The sequence below is a fragment of the Molossus molossus genome, unplaced genomic scaffold, assembly GCF_014108415.1.
Source record: "Molossus molossus isolate mMolMol1 unplaced genomic scaffold, mMolMol1.p scaffold_m16_p_17, whole genome shotgun sequence".
Classification (NCBI taxonomy): domain Eukaryota; kingdom Metazoa; phylum Chordata; class Mammalia; order Chiroptera; family Molossidae; genus Molossus; species Molossus molossus.
In genome coordinates this window covers 49,809,743-49,829,967 of record NW_023425352.1, presented here as the reverse complement: position 1 = coordinate 49,829,967, position 20,225 = coordinate 49,809,743, and the positions used below count along the sequence as shown (strand labels likewise).

The following is a 20,225-nucleotide window of genomic DNA, read 5'->3' as shown; positions in this document are numbered from 1 at the left end:
AAGCCAAAGAAAGTATGTGATTCAGAGTCATATTTGACTTGAAATGGAATTTTGAGACTAAGTTCTAGGTTTCATATAGGGAAATTAAGGTCCAGGGAGTGGTGTGACTTGTCCAGGTTTTATGTGAAAAATCACTGCTAGAGATGAGTCTAGAATAAGGATCTCTTCATTGCCAGCTCAGTGTTCTCATCTTTGTATTTTGGTGTAAGACTTCTTTGTTTCAGTTATTTTCAGTGGAAGCCCAGGTATGTTTGTCTGTGAAGATTGCACTCCTCTGGACATTTTCCTAGCAGTTTATACCTGGTCTTTTTAAAGAAATAACTTTAGACTTCAAAACACAAAATGAGACCTTTAAAAGTCATTTATAGAGATAGTCTTTCTCACTCATAGGTAGTAAATGTGTATTTTCTTCATTTTCATGACTCTATATTCTCCCTCAGGTGATTCTCAAAGGAGTTTTACAGCATTATGTTGATTAAAATCATAGTTAAATTTTTTTTTTTCTTCTATCCTCACCCGAGAACAATTTTTCCATTTTTTGTTCATATAGAGTGGGAGGGAGAGAGAGGAAGAGAGAGAGAGAGAGGGAGAAACATCGACGTGAAAGGGACACATCAAGTGGCTGCCACCTGCACGACCAACCAGGGCCAGGCACAAACTGCAACCGAGGTACGCACCCTTAGTGGGAACCAAACCCGGGTCTCTCTGGACCGCAGGCTGACACTCTAACCGCTGAGCCAAACCGGCCAGGGCTAATTTTCTTTTTTATCCTCACTTGAGGACATTTTTACATTTATCTTCAGATAGAGTTGGAGGGAGAGAGGGAGAAAGAGAGAGAGAGAAACATCGATGTGAGAGAGACACATCAATTGGTCACCACCCACATGACCTCAACCAGGGCCAGGGACAAACTGCAACCGAGATACATGCCCTTAGGGGGAACTGAACCTGGGTCTCTGGTCCGTCGGCTGACACTCTAACTGCTGAGCCAAACCGGCCAGGGCAAATCATAGTTAAATTTAAATACTGTCATTTGTTCCACAGACCTAGGTCTGAAATGACGTTGCTTTTTCTAGGGGAATGAATTTTAATAGTAATGTTAATAAAGTTTGCTTTATTTCACGTAAGCATATTTGAATACATATCATGACCAGATAACAGTTGGTGAGAGAAAACATTAATATTTAAGAAATTCATGCCCGGCTAGTGTGGCTCAGTGGTTGAGTGTTGTTCCATGGACCAAGAGGTCACCGGTTCAGTTCCTTGTCAGAGCACATGCCTGGGTTGTGGGCCAAATCCCCGGTGGGGGACATGCAGGAGGTGGCCAATCGATGTTCTCTCTCATCGATGTTTCTCTCTCCCTCTCCCTTCGTCTCTCTCTAAAATCAATAAAGAAAAAAAAGAAGAAGAAATTTCAGATAACTTGTGGCTTCCCTGCATTTCTTTATTATCTTCTTTTTTTTTCTAATCCTCACCCTTAAACATTCCTCCATTTTTGTTCAGACAGAGTGGGAGGAAGGGAAAGAGAGGGAGAGAGGGAGAGAGAGAAACATCAATGCGAGAGAGACACACCTACTTGTTGCCTCCCGCATGACCCTGACTAGGGCCGGGACAAACAGCGACTGAGGTACTGAGGTACGTGCCTTTGACTGGAATCAAACCCGGGACTCATTGGTTGGCCAACGCTCCAAGTGCTGAGCCAAACCAGCCAGGGCTCTATTATCTTTTTCAAAGATTGTGGAAGTATATGCCTGGAGATTATATTTCAAGTGTCCTAAAACAGTTTTTAAAAAATTACTGAAGATAGCATTCTTTTTCTTAGAAAATATCCTTATTTGTTAAGAAATAACTGTGATTTAAACAATATGAAAACCACATCAACTCATTCATGTGTTATAAACAGCCAGAATTCTTTTTTTTTTTTAATATGTTTTTATTGGTTTTTCAGAGAGGATTGATTTTTCAGAGAGAGAATATTTCAGAGAGATAGAAACATTGATGTGAGAAAGAAACGTCGATCAGCTGCCTCCCGCATGCCCCATACTGGGGATCGAGCCCGAAACCCGGGCATGTGCCCTGACCAGGAGTTGAACCGGGACCTCAGTCCATGAGACAACGCTCAATCCACTGAGCCACACTGGTCAGGCACAGCTAGAATTCTTTTACATTTTATTTATTTTATTTATTTATTATTTTTTAGAGAGAGAAACATCAGTGTGAGAGCAAAACATCAATTGCTGCCTCCTGCATGCCCACTACTGGGGTTCGAACCCACAACCTGTGCCTGTGCCCTGACTGGAATTCCCTGACAGGAATCGAACTGGCAACTTTTTGGTGCATGGGATGATGCCCAACTAACTGAGCCACACTGGCCAGGGCTTTTATACTTTTTATTTTTTTTATTTTTGGGGGATGTGTCCCTAGTGGGAACCGAACCTGGGACTCTCTGGTCCACAGGCCGACACTCCAACCACTGAGCCAAACCAGCCAGGGCTATACTTTTTAAATCTCAATGTTTATTTGATATAAAATGTTTTATTACTAGAAAATTTATCCTTTTCTTGTAAGATTGCTATTAGACTTCATATTTTATATGGCTTTGAGTCTAAAATAGGATTAATAAAAGTTAGCTCTTATCTGAATTTTCTTCTTTAGAATGAGTTACTGCTCTGAAAATGAGTAAATCTTAGATAAGAGGAATGTAAAAAGCTTTAAATGTTATTTTCATCACTCCCAGAATTGTCATGGGGATAGGAATGAAGTGTTGGATGATCAAGCTTCATGCATAGATAAAGGGGAAAGACAGCTCATTCTTACCCAAGTTAATATGGTGTTACATGAAGGAACACATACCTTGCTACCTGGGGTGCAACCACATGCAAGCATTTATATATTAATCTGTATAATAATTGTATATCAGAATTGGTATTGTGGCTCCAGCAGCCCAAGCTGTGAGACTTGTAATAACCTAGGCCTGAGGACATAAAGGCCTGAGTTAGGAAGATTGTGATAGCAATTAACTGAAAGGGACAGATGATGAATATTAAGAAAATTATATGAGTTAGCCCGGCTGGTGTGGCTCCCATGGCCTGAGAGGTCCGGTGAGGGCACATGCCTGGGTTTCGGCCTCAATCCCCAGTAGGTATGCAGGCGGCAGCCAGTTGATGTTTCTCTCTCACATTGATGTTTCTATCTCTCCCTCTCTCTTTAAAAAGTCAGTAAAAACATTTTAAAATTACATGAGTTAGAGCCTTTAGGACAATGGTTCTCAAATTTTTACATTAGAACGGCTTGGAGAGTTTGCTCAACAAATTGTTGGGCTTTAGCTGTTAATGTTTCTAATTGAGTAGGTTTTAGAGTGGGACTTGAGAATTCTCATTTATTACATGTTCCCAGATGATGCCAATGCTACACACTTTGAGAATCACTGCTGTAAAGGTATATAGACTCTATCCCATTCCCACATTTCTCTGTGTGCAGTGGAAAGTCAATGGTAGCAGATGCAGTGAGCAAAGTGTTCTAATTAAGTGTTTTTGTGTTTGTTTTGTTTTTTAGGCCAAGTGATGGTAATGACAATAATGCAACATGTAATATTGAGGTCATAAAACCATTGGATATTGAAGAAAGCATTTGGTCCCCGAGGTTTGGATTAAAGGGCAAAATAGATGTTACAGTTGGTGTGAAAATTCATCGAGGATGTAAGACGAAATATAAAATAATGCCATTGGAACTTAAAACTGGCAAAGAATCAAATTCTATTGAACACCGTAGTCAGGTATATAAATCTTAATAAGAAAATTGTCTGAATGTTTAATAGATTTTAAAATGTAGTCTGTTGTATATATTTTGGCTCAATTGAGCTTCATACAGTACTTTTCAATTTGTGATACATCCAGGGTACTCATATTGTTTTATAAATGTATATATGGCTACAGCTGTAAATTTTCTCCAGCAGAGATATAGAACAGCTGAACTTGAAGCCAATATTGCCAGGTTTATGTTGCCAAAATATCAGTCTAAACAGATGCTCCTAAAAAAATAATTTCTTGGTCATGTGAGTTGGGGAAACCGAGTATATTTGTAGATATGATGCACATTCACCTATTGAAGTTTCTGCAAAGTCTTAAAGTTATACTGTTTGTTTTAGCTATGTTTAACCCAATGTTTCTTAAACCTAAGTTACCATGGAACTGTTATTTTCATGTAACATCTACACAGAACACTCTTTAGGAAACATCAGTGTAAATTAATTCTTTTATTCCCTACCATTAATTTGATTATATTAATGTTTATCTAAAATGAAATATAGAACCATGTCTTACCATTATGTTAAATTCAAGTTTTTGAAGTCTTCTTCTCTTTAGTAAACATAACAATCTTCTGTTGTCTTTCAAAATTATCTGAAATTTATATTTAGTAACTTAAAGTAATTAACATAACATTCTGTTTTGTTTTCTATTTCTATTTCCTCTGCCCATCTCCACATTGGTGATCTATAGTATGTTCTAGACACTTTTAAATAAGCAAAGATAGAACTAAAAGATTGTAATATTATATTTTTATGGTATAATGTGTATTAAGGGAATAACAAATAACATTTTGTAATATAACTTAAAATTCCTTTTGCCCTTAGAATTTCACTTATTTCAGCAGATTTCTTATAAAATAAGGTTCAGATTCAAAATAATGGTATAGCCCTGGCAGGTGTGGCTCAGTTGGCTGAGCATCATCCCATACACCAAAATGTTGCTGGTTCAGTTCCTGATCAAGGTACATGCCCGGTTGAAGGCTGTTAAGAGGTGTGCAGGAGATAGCCAATCGACATCGATGTTTCTCTTTCTCCCTTTCCCGTCCTTTCTCTCTAAAAATAAAAAAATTTAAAAAATTATAAAAAAATTAAAAAATTATTGTATAATCAGGGATTAAAGAGGCAACTTTCTCTTTTTTTTTTACAAAAATTTATTGGGGCCACATTGGTTAATAACATTATATAAGTTTCAAGTGTACAGTTCTATAATACATCATCTGTATATTGCATTGTGCTTACTACCCAAAGTCTACTCTCTGTTCATCACCATGTATTTGACCCCCTTCCACCCTATTTTTTTTGCTGTATTTTTATTTTATTTTTAAATATGTTTTTATTGATTTCAGAGAGAGGAAGGTAGAGAGAGATAGAAACATCATGAGAGTGAAACATCAATCAACTACCTCCCTCATACCCCTACTGGGCATCGAGCCTGAAACCAGGGCATGTGCCCTGAACCTGAGCCACACAGGCTGGGCTACCTTCATTCACCCTCTTTATCCTCCCCTCACCTGCCTTCCCCTCTGGTAACCACTATACTGTTGTCTATAAAGAGACTTTCTCTTGTTAAATTTTTCTTGCAATTCTTAGTTGTATACTGAACACCAAAAGTTCTGACAGAAGCTTTTCCATTTGGGAATGAAAAAGTAAGGTAACCTTGTTGTTTTTCACCTATTACTAGGTTTTACAGATATTGGAGATAGAGGCAAAAATAGGTTTCCCCTATTAGAAGACAATTTGATAATACAGAAATGGCTGTAGTTATGAACTAAAAACTTGGCTAGATTAAAGCCCTCTTGAGGAAGGAAAAGCATTCTAAGATAGAAGAAAAGCTATTATTATGTTTTTATCCTCACCCGAGGACATTTTTTGCATTTATCTTCGGATAGAGCAGGAGAGAGAGAGGAGGGAAGAGAGAGACAAACATCGACATGAGAGAGACACATCAAGTGGTTGCCACCCACACAACCCCAACTGGGGCCGGGGACAAACTGCAACTGAGGTACATGCCCTTAGCGGGAACTGAACCCAGGACTCTCTGGTCCATAGGCCGATGCTCTAACCGCTGAGCTGAACAGGCCAGGGCAGAAAAGCTATTTTTGAAGTTCAAGATTTGAAAAAATGTGTTATATGTACATGAGACTGAACATTTTTCTAAAGGACAAGTTTGATTGAAATAATTTTTGAATGCTGAAAAGAAGAGAAATATAAAAGTATTTCAGTGTCTAAAATGGTCTAGATTTAAAGACTTTTCTTCTAAGATTGCTGCTCTAATTTGTATTGCCTTCAAGGCAAAAAACATTGCTGTTCATAATTTTTTTCAGTTGTAACTTTTATCTTTGCAAGAGAAGCTGCAAGAACATTTAAGAATATAATAGTATAAAAATGAATAGTATTTCTTGTATTAAAAAATTTGAGTAGAGCCGGAGTCAAACAAAAATATTGGAGTTTATATTATATATTCATTGTGCAAGAAACAAGGAGAGATTTAAAACATAATTATAGCAATTCATTGGGTTATATAGATAGTGGGGATGAGGAAAGACAGATTTTTTCTCTTAGAAGATTTGAATTTTTCACTTTGGTAATACAGAAAAAGCTCACATTGGCGCTCCAGTGGCGCAATTGGTTAGCGCGAGGTACTTATGCAGAAAAAGCTGACATTATAAACTAACCAGTTAGGGAAGATCTTTACTTTATAAATGGATTGTGTTCCAAAAGTTCATTTCTAAGTCAGTGATTCATCATTTGAAATATATTTTCTAAAGGAAAAATATATGGAGCTGTGATCCTTAAACCAGCTCATAAAAACCTGTTTAATTTGTAATGTAGTTGAATTATAATGATATTATAAAATTTCAACCTAACTTTTTTTTTATCATAATATTCAGGAAATTTTATTTTCAATATTTTTGCCTTCTAATAAGTCCCCGGAGGCCCTGGCCGGTTTGGCTCAGCGGTTAGAGCGTCGGCCTGCGGTCCTGAGAGACCTGGGTTCGGTTTCCACTAAAGGGTATGTACCTTGGTTGCAGTTTGTCCCTGGCCCTGCTTGAGTTGTGCGGGTGGCAGCCACTTGATGTTTCCCTTTCACATTGATGTTTCTCTCTCTCTCTCTCTCTCTCTCTCTCTTTCTCTCTTTCTCTCTCTCCCCCTCCCTCCCTTCCTCCCTCCCTCCGTCCCTCCCACTCTATCTGAACAAAAAATGGAAAAATGTCCTCAGGTGAGGATAAAACATAAAAAAATAAAGATTAATAAGTCCCAGGAGCAGACTTCTGTGTCCTTTTTCCTTCTGCCTCAGTTCCCATTGAGGGAAAAACCTAACAAGAAGGACCATCAGTTTTGGATAATTCTTTTGCTCTATAGCCCCAAGTTTCGACCCTGTCATTTGTGAGTTTGCTTTAATTTAAAAAAGTTTTATTTGGTAATTTGCTCTATAAGGGAGCACAGTAGGGTGCTTGTAAGAAGTCCTCCTAAAACATGCTTCATAGGTTCAAATGTTGAAGCATTTGCCCTTCATAAGAGTCTTATGTTTACAGATGAATTGAGAATATTAAGCTAAAATACCAAACTTTTGTGTGATTATTTCCTAAGACTGAATGTTTCCACATTTTACTTTGTAGGCCTTTGAGATTACCATAAGTATTTCTTTTTTTTTTTATCCTCACCTGAGGACATTTTTTGATATTTTGTTCAGATAGAGTGGGAGGGAAAGAGAGAGAAACATCGACGTGTAAGGGACACATCGAGTGGTTGCCACCCACACGACCCAACCAGGGCTGGGGACAAACTGCAACCGAGGTACGTGCCCTTAGCGGAAACCGAACTTGGGTCTCTCCAGACCGCAGGCCAACGCTCTAACCGCTGAGCCAAACCGGCCAGAGCTACCATAAGTATTTCTATAAATGCCTTTTGACGTTGAGGTATCTGGGATTGTATTGTCTTTGCAAAATTTGTATATTGGGATTTCTTCTATATTTCTGTTACACTTCCTAATTGCACTAACACTACTATTTTGGTAGGAGTAAAAGAACGAAAATCAACAAAATTTAATTTATTTTTGTGTTTTATAAACTTGTCTTGTGCACTTACTGATGAGTGTAGATAATAATATTTATGCTGCAAATAATACTTTTGGCCTTCTATAAATTAATCATTATATATTTAATATATCTTAGAAAACTGGAATATAATTATAATTTGGCGTTATCCTTAGGCACGTTAATTATAATTACTGATCTTGGTGTTTTGGAAAATTATGGCTTAAAGACTGAGCCTTACAAATCATTTAATATTTTAATATTGGAGACTGCATGGACAACAGATAAGCTTTTTGTTCGGTTGTGTATGACTAAATGACTTGGTCTTGCTGCTAAGGTGTTTTCATGGACTAAAAGAGCTGTTTTTAAGTTGTCTTACATGGTTTCTCTGAAGAGTACCACATAAACCTAATGTAGTTAATGATGTCTCAGCTCTGGAAAAAATAGTAAACCCTGTAGAGTTAGTCTGATTTAGTTGTCACAGTACTATGATGTAAATAAAATGTACGTTAGTATTTAGTTCACTTAAACAGGAAAAATAGTGTCTAAAACTGTTATCTTAAGAATGTAAAACATAAATTGGTTGATTTCTTTCCTTAATTTATTGGAAACCTAAATATTTACTAAGAAAAATTTGAAATATTTCCTTTTTTCTGTGTAAAACTGAAAAGTATAAACTATGTTTTGTGGAAATTAAATATCAGATATTTAATTTATTGTGTTACTTTTAGTAATTTGGTTCATGTAATTTTCAGAATGGAAATAGCTTAATTGACCATTTGATCTTAAAGTTACAGTATGTGTTGATTGCAAAATGTATGGGAAAGCAGAAAGTTAAAGTTTTATTTGACAAAATGAACATTGTTTCACAGCTGGTTCTGTACACACTGCTAAGTCAAGAGAGAAGAGCTGATCCAGAGGCTGGCCTGCTCCTCTACCTCAAGACTGGGCAGATGTACCCTGTGCCTGCCAAACATTTGGATAAAAGAGGTTGATCTGTTTCTCTCAATTTTACTTATCTGGGTTTTGTTTGGTTTTCCCTTCAACTGTTGGTGATACATACAGGTATACCTCATGGGTGCTGCAGGCTTGGTTCCAGACCACCGCTGCAAAGCGAGTATCGCAGTAAAGCTAGTCACAGGACTTTTTTGGTTTCTGAGTGCATTTAAAGGTTAGGCTATTTTTACATGATTCTCTGACCTATTAAGTGTGCAGTAGCATTACGTCTAATAAAACAATGTATATACCTTAATTAAAAAAAAAACTTTATCACTAAAAAATACTAGCTGTTATGCGAGTTATAATCTTTTTGCTGGTGGAGGGGTCTTACCTTCAATTTGTTATTATTTTTTTTAATCCTCACCGGAGGACATTTTTGCATTTATCTTCAGATAGAGTAGGGGGCAGAGAGGAGGGAAGAGAGAGAGAGAGAATCATCGATGTGAGAGAGACACACCGACTGGTTGCCACCCACACAACCCCAACCAGGGCAGGGACTAACTGCAACCGAGGTACGTACCCTTAGCGGGAACCAAACCCAGGACTCTGTGGTTCGCAGGCTGATGCTCTAACTGCTGAGCCAAACCGGCCAGGGCTTACCTTCAATTTGTAAAAAAACACATCTGTGAAGTGCAATAAAGTGAAGTACAATGAAACAAGGTATGCCTGTATTTATACCTGATAGTAGCTCTCCGTAGTTGCTATGCCTAATATAGGTTGTAATTTGTAGTTGTGATATTTTTTAAAAAAGAGTTTTAGCGTAGGCCACTTTGGCTCAGCAGTTAGAGCATTGGCCCGCGGACCAGAGAGACCCAGATTTGGTTCTCCCTAAGGGCATGTACCTCAGTTGCAGTTTGTCCCTGGCTCTGGTTGGGGTCGTGTGGGTGGCAACCAGTTGATGTGTCTCTCTCACATTGACGTTTCTGTCTCTCTCTCGCTCCCTCTCTCCCTTCTGCTCTGTCTGAGGATAAATGCAAAAATGTCCTCGGGTGAGGATAAAAAAAACAACCCCCCCCCCCCCAATTTTAGCAATATACACCATAGGTAAAAACATTAACCTTTTAAAAAAAAATTTTTTTTTTACTGATTTTTTAGAGAGAGAAACATCAATCAGCTGCCTCCTGCACGCCCCCTGCTGGGGATTGAACTTACAACCACCACATGTGTCCTGACTGGGAATCAAAAAGGGACCTCAGTCCATGAGACAATGCTCAATCCACTGAGCCACACTGCCTGGTGAAAACTAACCTTTAAAAATTTTATCATGCAGGACTTTATTTCAAACTTCCTACCCTGTACTCTGAATAGCTGTATTTATCCTTAGCATTCAGCCAATAAAGCACAACTTCACAATATGTAGTAGTTATGAGATATATAATTGTTGACGAATTTATGAAGTGAACAAAAATTAAAGGAATATACCAACATTAATAGTGGTTAACAGTGGTTATTATAGTGTAGTGGGAAATATAAATGTTCTTTTTTTAAATGTTTTAAATCTGAAAGTTTTACTTATGCAATGGAAAAGATATATATAATAAACTTAATTCTTAAAAGACACCTGTCCTTTCTTTCCCCCATAGAATTGTTAAAACTAAGAAACCAGATGGCATTCTCTTTGTTTCACCGTATTAGCAAATCTGCTACCGGAAAGATGACAGAGCTTGTTCCTTTGCCACAAATGATCGAAGAACAGCAAACCTGTAAATATTGTTCACAAGTGGGCAATTGTGCTCTGTATAGCAGGTAAACACATGGTCTTCCAAAAGTACTAATTTTAGTTAAGTATGCACTCAACTCAAAATGATTTAACATTGCTGGCTGGTCTGGCATTGATGATTTCATGTTAGCCATTTTTTTTTTTTTCTGTGTATATTTCTTAAGGTATTAGAAAAAGAAAACACAGTTCATATTTTATAACAAGCCTGTTTCCTTGGGGAATAACAGAATGCTTTTTGAACTTTGGTTAAGAAAGATGTAGTATGTAGTATAGACATTTTGAATACAATACAACTTAAATGGTATTTCAAGAAATCCTTCCCTTAGTTGCTATTTTAATTTCAGGCATTTGTAGTTAAAAACAGGAAAATTGTTTCTTCAGACACCCAGTTTGGTATGATCCAGGGGATTTGAAATGTTTATATATGTCTATTTTATTACATGTGGGACGTTTTTAGCTGTTTTATGAACAGTCATATGTATTTATACCGTCATTGGCCAGTGAAAGTTTTGAAGGACACAAGAAAGCAGTTAAATGTAAATACAGCCTAGGAAACAAGACAAAATTAGAACCAAAATTCTAATTCAGCCTAAAAATTCAGAGAGAACATTTAAAATTGTCATATTCAAAGGATCTCTTAATGGCAGAGGACTGTGAACCATGGGAAGTCCGGGCTTTTAGTATAAGCACATTGTTTTGAAATCTTATGCTATATTCTCATTGTTTTATAGGCTATCCTATGAGATTAGCATTAAGCAAAATTTATATTCTTGATGATTCTCCTAGTGTTTATGTTGACTTTCTTATGGCACAGAGCTGGATATACAAATATTGTGATTTTGAGAAATATAGTTGTACAAAAAGCCAAAACCTTTACAAATGAAGACTAGAGTATACCAAACTTGAGTTGTTAGGGGCATAGTCATTGAAGGCAAAATAATGCAGTATTGAATTTCTTAAGCATTTTGCTTTTTAACAAGCCATTTGGCTTGTAGAATTTTAGAATGACTCTTTAAAAGAACATAAGTGATGATCATCATATATGTGTACTTGTTTTAGAAATACCTCATTTCATAGCCAGCCAATGAAATATTTTACACACATTTCTGACTTGGAGCTTTATCTTTAGAGCAGTTGAACAACAGATGGATGACAATTCAGTCCCAATTGTCATGCTGCCCAAAATAAAAGAAGAAACCCAGCACCTCAAGCTTACACACTTAGAGTATTTCAGCCTTTGGTGTCTAATGTTAACTCTGGAGTCACAATCAAAGGATAATAAAAAGAATCACCAAAGTATATGGTTGATGCCTTCTTCAGAAATGTAAGTGGTCCATTTAATACAGTAAAACTTCAGTAATTTGGATTAGCCAGTGGGATGCTATTTGGAATTCATGACAAATACAGGTTATGTAGCATATTAAAGACATACAATTTTATATATTCATGGTAACTCTAGATGGTTGTCAATGAATTGCTTTTAAGTAGAGCACCATTGGCAGCTATTTTCAGTAGGATAAATATGCCTTAAGAAATATTATTTACATTTTTTTTTCTTTATTGATTTTAGAGAGAGAAGAAGGGAGAGGGAGAGAGAGAGATAGAAATATCGATGAGAGAGAACATTGATTAGCCCCCACTGGAGATTTGGCCTGATGGGGAATCAAACCTATGACCTCTTGCTGCATGGGTCGACATTCAACCACTAAAGCCACAGCAGCCGGGCTCAAGAGATCTTATTTTTAAAAGTATTAATAAATCCACACCCTGGCTGAGCAGTGGTTAGAGTGTCGGCCAACGGACCAAAGAGTTGTGAGTTTGATTCCAGTCAAGGGCATGTACCTGGGTTGCAGTTAGTCCCCGGCCCTGGTCAGGGTCGTGCTCGGGAGGGAACCAGTTAATGTGTCTCTCTCACATCAATGTTTTTCTTCCTCTCTCTCTCTTTCCCCCCCTCCCTCCACTCTATTGGAGATAAATGGAAAAAATATCCTCGGGTGAGAATTAAAAACAAAAAAAGAAATCTTATTTTTAAAAGTATTAATAAATCCACACCCTGGCTGGTTTGGCTCAGTGGTTAGAGTGTTGGCCTGTGGACCGAAGGGTCTCAGGTTTGATTCCTGGTCAAGGGCACATACGTGGGTTACAGGTTGCAGCCCCAACCCCTAGGGCTGTGTGGGAGGCAACCAATCAATGTGTCTCTCTCACACTGATGTTCTCTTTCTCTCTCTTCCTCCCTCCCTTCCACGTTATCTAGAATATCAATGGGAAAAGATCCTTGGGTAAGGAGTAACAACAAAACAAGAAAAAGTATTATAAATCTTTTTTCATCAGTGAAAAAAGTATGAACTTAAATATATCATAAAGTGAATTTTAACATATTAGTAGAGTGCAAATTGATGAAGTTTTACTTAACACTTTTTAAAAATATGTTTTTATTAATTTTTTAGAGAGAGAGGAAGTGAGAGATAGAAACATCGATGTGAGAGAGAAACATCAATAGGCTGCCTTCTGCATGTCTCCTACTGGGGATTGAGGCTATACAACCTGGGCATGTGCCCTGACCAGGAATCAAACCAGGACCTCTAAGTTCATGGGACAATGCTCAATCCCCTGAGCCACACTGGTTAGGCAATGCTTTAAATAGTAGTATTTAGAAAGTTTATAGTTTTAGTATTTTTTTGTTTTGCTTTATATAATCATTTATTATAAAATACAGGGTGGGGCAAACGTAGGTTTACAGTGTTCATTTGGAAAATAATACAATAAATAATAATACAAAAATAAACTTGTGTTTCACATACTCACAATTGTAAAGCTTCTCTTGCCCCACCTTGTATTTAGAGGAAACCTAATAACCTAATATGTTACTAACTCATAGGCATATGAGAAAATAAAAGTTGACACATTCCTTTCAAGAAGCATGCTTAATATGGTATATAATAATTAGTGTTTTAAAAAAAATTAAATGTATTTAAATAATTTATTTGATACAGACTTACATTTTCTACAGTTGGTCAATTTTGTATTTTACGAGATCCATTTTTCTTTTATAGGTTACTTGTAAAGTTGCAAATTTGTATGTATTTGCAGTGTGTTTCTTCATAGAGTATTTAGTTGTTTTTTATCCATTTGTTTTTTCCAGAATGAATATTGATAATAATGTGACTTTAGAATTAGTTGGATCATTGTTTTCTTAATGCTAGACTTTAACACAGGAAACGGTGCAGTGGAGAAAGTTGTAGTAGTTATCCATCGACTACATAAGTACAATGACTATGTGAAGTGTACATGCCAACAAGCTTCTGAAGTTCTATAGTGTTTAATAGTAGTGCCTGAAAGATTGTAAATGCTTAATACTTATTTTTTAAAAGCTGAGGAATTATCAGTGTCCTTTCTATTTTAATAATAGTAATTAGAAATCCTTCTATAAACACTGAAGAAATAGGATTTAGGGACAGGTTATTAATGTTTGTCTTTTGTAATGTTATGTTATGTACAGGAGTTGGGGGTGTCCTTTCAGGATCAAAATGCTGACACACATGTTGCTCAGTAATCTCAGCCTGTAGGTGCAACAAGGGAGGTGCTTCCTAGGACTTGTCTAGAGGCTTATTGGTGAGAGATATGTTAATAGAGAGTATGTTTCCTTAGCATTTCTAAAATTTTAGTGCGGATTGTGGAATATATAAAAATGAGACTCAATATTAACATTAGAATTTCCAGGAATCAGATAAACAAGGAAATTGTGGAAAACTGCAAATATTTCTATATGTGATGTAAATAAGCTTTCTCTCTCTCTCTATTTCATAGGGAGCCGAGTGGCAACTGCATCGGAAACCTGATTAGAACAAAACATGTAAAGACAGTTTGTGATGGACAATATTTACATAATTTCCAACGTAAAAATGGTGCCATGCCTATCACAAATCTAATGGCAGGTGACAGAGTTATTTTAAGTGGAGAAGAGAGAACACTATTTGCCTTGTCTAGGGGATATGTGAAAGAGATTAACATGACAACAGTAACCTGTTTATTAGACAGGTAATGAAATGCTCCCCTTTTGAGGGTAAGGGTAACAGCTTTATTGAGATATTGTTCACATACTATACAGTTCATTCATTTAAAATGTACAGCTCAATGGTTTTTAGTATTCATAGAGTTATGCCTATCACCCACATCAATTTTAGAATATTTTCATCACCCCAGAAAGAAACCTTGTACCCTTTAGCACTCACTCCTTTAGCCCTGGACAACCACTACCACCATTTTCCTTTTGGTCTCCATAGACTAACCTGTTCTGAACATTTTATATAAATGGGAACATACAATAAGTGGTCTTTTGTGACTGGCTCTTTTCACTTCAGTCTACTGTTTTTGTTTGTTTATTTTAACCTATTGTTTTTGAGATTCATCTTCATGTTGCAGTATGTATCAGTACTTTTTTTTTTATTATTATTTTTTATCCTCACCCGAGGACATTTTTGCATTTATCTTCAGATAGAGTGGGAGGGAGAGAGGGAGGAAGAGAGAGAGAGAGAAACATCGATGTGAGAGACACATCGACTGGTTGTCACCCACATGACCCCAACCGGGGCGGGGACAAACTGCAGCTGATCCAACACTCCAACTACTGAGCCAAACCAGCCAGGGTAGTAGTTTTTTTTTATTGAGGTAAAATTTACATTACATAAAATTGACCATTATTTATTTATTTATTTGTGACATGTTTTTAAAGAATATATTTTTGTTGATTTTAGAGAGAGAGAGAAAAACATCTAGTGGTTACCTCCCAAACACACCCCAACTGGGATGGAACTAACAACCTGAGTATGTGCCCTAACTGGGAATCGAACCTGTGAGCATTTGGTGCATGGGACAGCATTCAACCAATTGAGCCACACTGTCCAGGGCCATTAATTATTTTATTTTTTTATAAATACAATTTTATTTTATTTATTTTTTTGGTATGTGCCCCTAGCGGGAACCAAACCAGGGACTTTATGGTCTGCAGGCCGACGCTCCAACCATTGAACCAAACTGGCCAGGGCCCATTAATTATTTTAAAATGCACAGTTCAGTGGCATTTAGCACATTCACAGTATTGTGCAACCATCACTTCTGTCTAGTTCCAAGACATTTTTATCACCTGAAAGGAAACATACCCATTAAGCAATCACTTTGTATTCTCCCTCCCTCAAGCCCCTGGCAGCAACTAATCTGTTTTCTGTCTCTATGGATGTATCTCTTCTGAATATTTCTACAAATAGAACCATATAACATGATTTTTTTTTCCTGGCTTCTTTTACTTAGCATGTTTATGAAGTTCATCCACATTTCAGCATTTACCAGTACCTCATTTATTTATTTATATTAGTACCTCATTTCTTTTCATGGCTGAATAATATTTTGTTGTATAGATAGACCACATTTTGTTCATTTATTCACCAGCTGATGGACATTTGAGTTTTTTTCACATTTTGGGTGTATGGCTATGTTGCTATAAATATTCACATACAAATTTTTTTTTTTTATTCAGGAGGGAGAGAGGGCAAAAGAGAGAGAGAGAGAGAAGCATCGATGTGAGAGAGACTCATCGAGTGGTTGCCACCCACTTGACTTTAACTGGGGCCAGGGATAAACTGCAATCGAGGTATGTGCCCTTAGCAGGAACTGAACCCGGGACTCTGGTCCACAGGCCGACGCTCTAACTGCTGAACCAAACTGGCCAGAGCCATATACAAATTTTTATATGAATGTATTTTTAAATTTATTTTTATTTTTTATTCTTACCTGAGGACATTTTTGCATTTATCTTCAGATAGAGCGGGAGGGAGAGGTGGGGAAGAGAGAGAGAAACATCAATATGAGAGAGACACATCCAGTGGTTTTCACCCACATGACCCCAACTGGGGCCGGGGACAAACTGAACCCAGCACTTTCTGGTCCGCGTGCCAACACTGTATATCTGCTGAGCCAAACTGGCCAGGACCACATACAGATTTTTATATGAACATATTTTATTTCCCGTTGTAGATACATCATAGTGGAATTCTGGGTCATGTGCTAATCATGTTTGACATGTTGAGGAACTTCCAAACTGCTAAACTTTTGTTTAGTGCATCACATCCCATCGTACTGATGTGGACATGCGCTTATCTAATTCTCACAATCACACGTATGGTGGGCAGAACTGATACCATATGTTAAATATATGGCTTATTTCTCCTTAGCACTCTGGGCACTCACCATTTTGTTCTCTCCTTGTTTTAAAAAAAATTATTTTTTCCACCCTGGCTGGTATTGGCTCAGCTGTTAGAGCCTTGGTGCTGACCAAAGAATCTAGGGTTCAGTTCTGGTCAAGGGCACGTACTTCATTTGTGGTTCATTCCTGGCCCTGGTTGGGGTTGTACGGGAGGCAGTCAATGATAAATATCCTCGGGTGAGGATTAAAAAATAAATAAAGAAAAGAAAAAAGAGCCCTGGCCAGTTTTGCTCAGCAGTTAGAGCGTTGGCCCGTGGACCAGAGAGTCCTGGGTTCCGTTCCCACTAAGGGCACGTGCCTTGGTTGCAGTTTGTCCCTGGCCCTGGTTGGGGTCGTGTGGGTGGCAACCACTCGTTGTGTCTCTCTCACGTAGATGTTTCTCTCTCTCTCCCTCCCTCTCTCCCTCCTGCTCTATCTGAAGATAAATGCAAAAATGTCCTCGGATGAGGATAAAAAAAGAAAAGAAAGAAAGAAAGGTCATTCTGGATATTCATTCCATGACTTAATAAGTTAGCCTGGTGAAGCAATATGAGCAGAGTATTCCAGACAGAGGGAACATGTACATAAAGGCATGATGGTGTGATATAGCATGAAGTTGAGTATTAAAGAAAGCGTAGGTAATTATTTCTGCAATGTAAAAGAGAAGGGAGTGGTTGGAGAGGTCAGGTTATAGAGATTTTACATAGCATGTTAAGAAGTTTTGACTTTATTCAGATGTATCGAAGAGTTTTTGTTTTTAAATTTTATTTTTTATTTTTTTAATTCTCACCTGAATATATTTTTCCATTGGTTTTTAGACAGAATAGAAGGGAGGGAAGGGGGAGGAGAGAGAGAAAGAGAGACACACAACCTTGTGTGCCTCCCACACAACCCCAACTGGGGCTGGGGATAGAACCTGCAACCCAGGTATGTGCCCTTGACCAGAAATTGAACCTATGACCCTCTGTCTAAGGGCCCGTGCTGCCGATGCTCTAACTGCTGAGTCACACTGGCCAGGGCTGTATTGAAGAGTTTTAAATAGAAGAATGATGATCAGATTTGCCTTTTTCTGTGGCTGCACTGTGGAGAGGAGAGTTAATTGATGGAGGCAGAACTGAAAGCAGAGACACCAGGAAACTGTTATAGGGGCCCAGGCTAGAGGTGAGTGAGGGCAGGGTAGGTTTGGCAGAGAGGATGGAGTGACTTGGGGAAGTATTTAAAAAGTCAGATCGGCTGGCATTTGGATGCTGATTGGATGTGCAGGTTGAGAAGAGGTGAGAGGAGAGGGAAAGATCAAGGCAGCAGTATAGATGTAACTGCTATGAACTGAGGTTCAGCAGTGTCGAAGAGTTGTTCAGTTTTTTAATCCTCACCCAAGGATATGTTTTACTGATTTTAGAGAGAGGGGATGGGGGGAGAGAGAGAGAGGAAGGGAGAAGGAAGGAGAACGAGAGAAAGAGAGAGAGAGAGAGAGAGAGAGAGAAACATTGATTGGTTGTCTCCCGTACACGCCCAATCAGAGAACCTGCATCCTAGGTATGTGCCCAGACGGAATCGAACCCGAAGCCTCTTGTTGCATGGGACAACGCTCCAACCAACCGAGCCACACTGGCAGGGGCTAGTTGTTGAGTTTTCATAGCCCAGATTTCAACCAAGTGGAGAGACTTTGCTGCCTGCTGGATATCCAAACCTGAAGCTTAGGTGAGGAACCAGCTGGGAGCAATGTGAGGTCAGGCCTGAAGATACAGACTTGGGATTTAGAGCCATGTGATGGCATGGGACCTAAGGGAAAATGACAAGAACAGCAGTAGGGAGGACCAGGGAGGGGACCATAGGGTACACCAGGGTTTTAGGGGCTGCTAGAGGAATGAGAGAAGGTGTCAGGAAAGAGTCCTATACTCTGGTGGAGGGAGAGCCATATGCTCAGGATCTTTCTGGGAGTCGTGAGCCTGGATTAGATTGCAAGGCCAAGTGGATTGTCAATAAATGTCAGGTTTCTGATTATTAACTTTTTTGACCTTGGTGCCTTGTGCCCATCCCCTCTTCCTTTTCCCACCAATTCAGGGTTTCATGCTGTCTTTGATAGCCAAGTATGAATTATGGGCTGGTAGCCATTTTAATAGCTATTCTGGTCCATTCACTCTTAGCAGAGAGCAAAGTGTTTTTTTTCCCATTGTTTTTTTTTTTTTTTTTTTTTTTTGCATTTATCTTCAGATAGAGCATGAGGGAAAGAGAGAGAAAGAAACATGGATATGTGAGAGAGACACATCAAGTGGTTGCCACCCATATGACCCCGACCCCGACCGTGGCCTGGGACAAACTGCAACTGAGGCACGTGCCCTTAGCGGGAACCAAACCCAGGACTTTGGTCCACAGGCCAGTGCTCTAACTGCTGAGCCAAACTGGCCAGGGTTCCCATTGACTTGTGTTTTTTTTTTTTTTGTATGTACCCCTAGCGGGAACTGAACCCGGGACTCTCTGGTCCGCAGGCCGACGCTCCAACCGCTGAGCCAAACCGGCCAGGACCTATTGACTTTTTATTTATTTATTTTGGGGGGAGGGTTTGTGGTGTTTTTATTTTATTTATTTTTTAATTTATATATATATTTATTAATTAATTTAGTTTTTTTACCTATGTTTCTCCTTTTTATCCCCTAGATCTTCTCCTCCCTCCCCGCCCCCCCCAGCATTGTTGTTTACGCATACATGCATATATGTTCTTTGGTTTACCTCATCCCTCCCCCTCACTCCCCTCCTCTGAGATTTGTCAGTCTGAACCGTACTCCTTTCTAAGCAAAGTATTTCTTATACAGACCAACTATGTTAAGTGAAAAACACTCACCTACATCTGTTTTGCTGTTTTAGGAACTTGTCAGTACTCCCAGAATCAACTTTGTTCAGATTGGACCAGGAAGAAAAAAATTGTGATATAGATACCCCATTAGGAAATCTTTCTAAATTGATGAAAAATACTGATGCCAGGTTTGTATCAGTGAATAAATCTGAATTTTATCCCCACTTTACTAAGAAATATTACTAAAAGTTTTTTGTTTTCTTTTTAGCCAAAAACTTCGAGATTTAATCATTGACTTTCGTGAACCTCAGTTTATATCCTACCTCAGCTCTGTTCTTCCACACGATGCAAAGGATACAGTTGCCTCTATTCTGAAAGGTATGCTAGAATCAGCATGTCTGCTTCTATTAATTTTTTTCTTCTATTTATAATTAAATCTATATTATAGTTTAATGTTTTAATCATTTATTTACAGTTATAGTTATTAGAAAGTCGGAAGTAATTAACATTTTTTAACATCACCATATTTTTTTACTTTGCAAAGATGTATTGAAAAAACTTGAATAGAGGTTGCTTTTCTTATCAAATAGTTAATTTGCTCATTGAAGTTCAATATACTTCTTCCTGTT

At 38.0% G+C, this 20,225-nt stretch overlaps 1 protein-coding gene across 4 annotated transcripts in view; it reads left to right on the top strand.

Annotated features, from left to right (window-relative positions):
- DNA2 (DNA replication helicase/nuclease 2) overlaps positions 1-20,225 on the top strand; it is a 53,637-nt gene that overhangs the window by 18,342 nt on the left and 15,070 nt on the right. For 2 of the 4 annotated variants that reach the window (XM_036265012.1, XM_036265014.1), the window contains exons 6-12: positions 3,556-3,775; positions 8,718-8,835; positions 10,428-10,590; positions 11,694-11,888; positions 14,372-14,602; positions 19,668-19,784; positions 19,865-19,974. In XM_036265012.1, the coding sequence (XP_036120905.1) occupies positions 3,556-3,775; positions 8,718-8,835; positions 10,428-10,590; positions 11,694-11,888; positions 14,372-14,602; positions 19,668-19,784; positions 19,865-19,974 (1,154 nt within the window). The remainder of the gene's footprint in view (positions 1-3,555; positions 3,776-8,717; positions 8,836-10,427; positions 10,591-11,693; positions 11,889-14,371; positions 14,603-19,667; positions 19,785-19,864; positions 19,975-20,225) is intronic. The other 2 variants (XM_036265013.1, XM_036265015.1) reach the window with 2 other exon arrangements.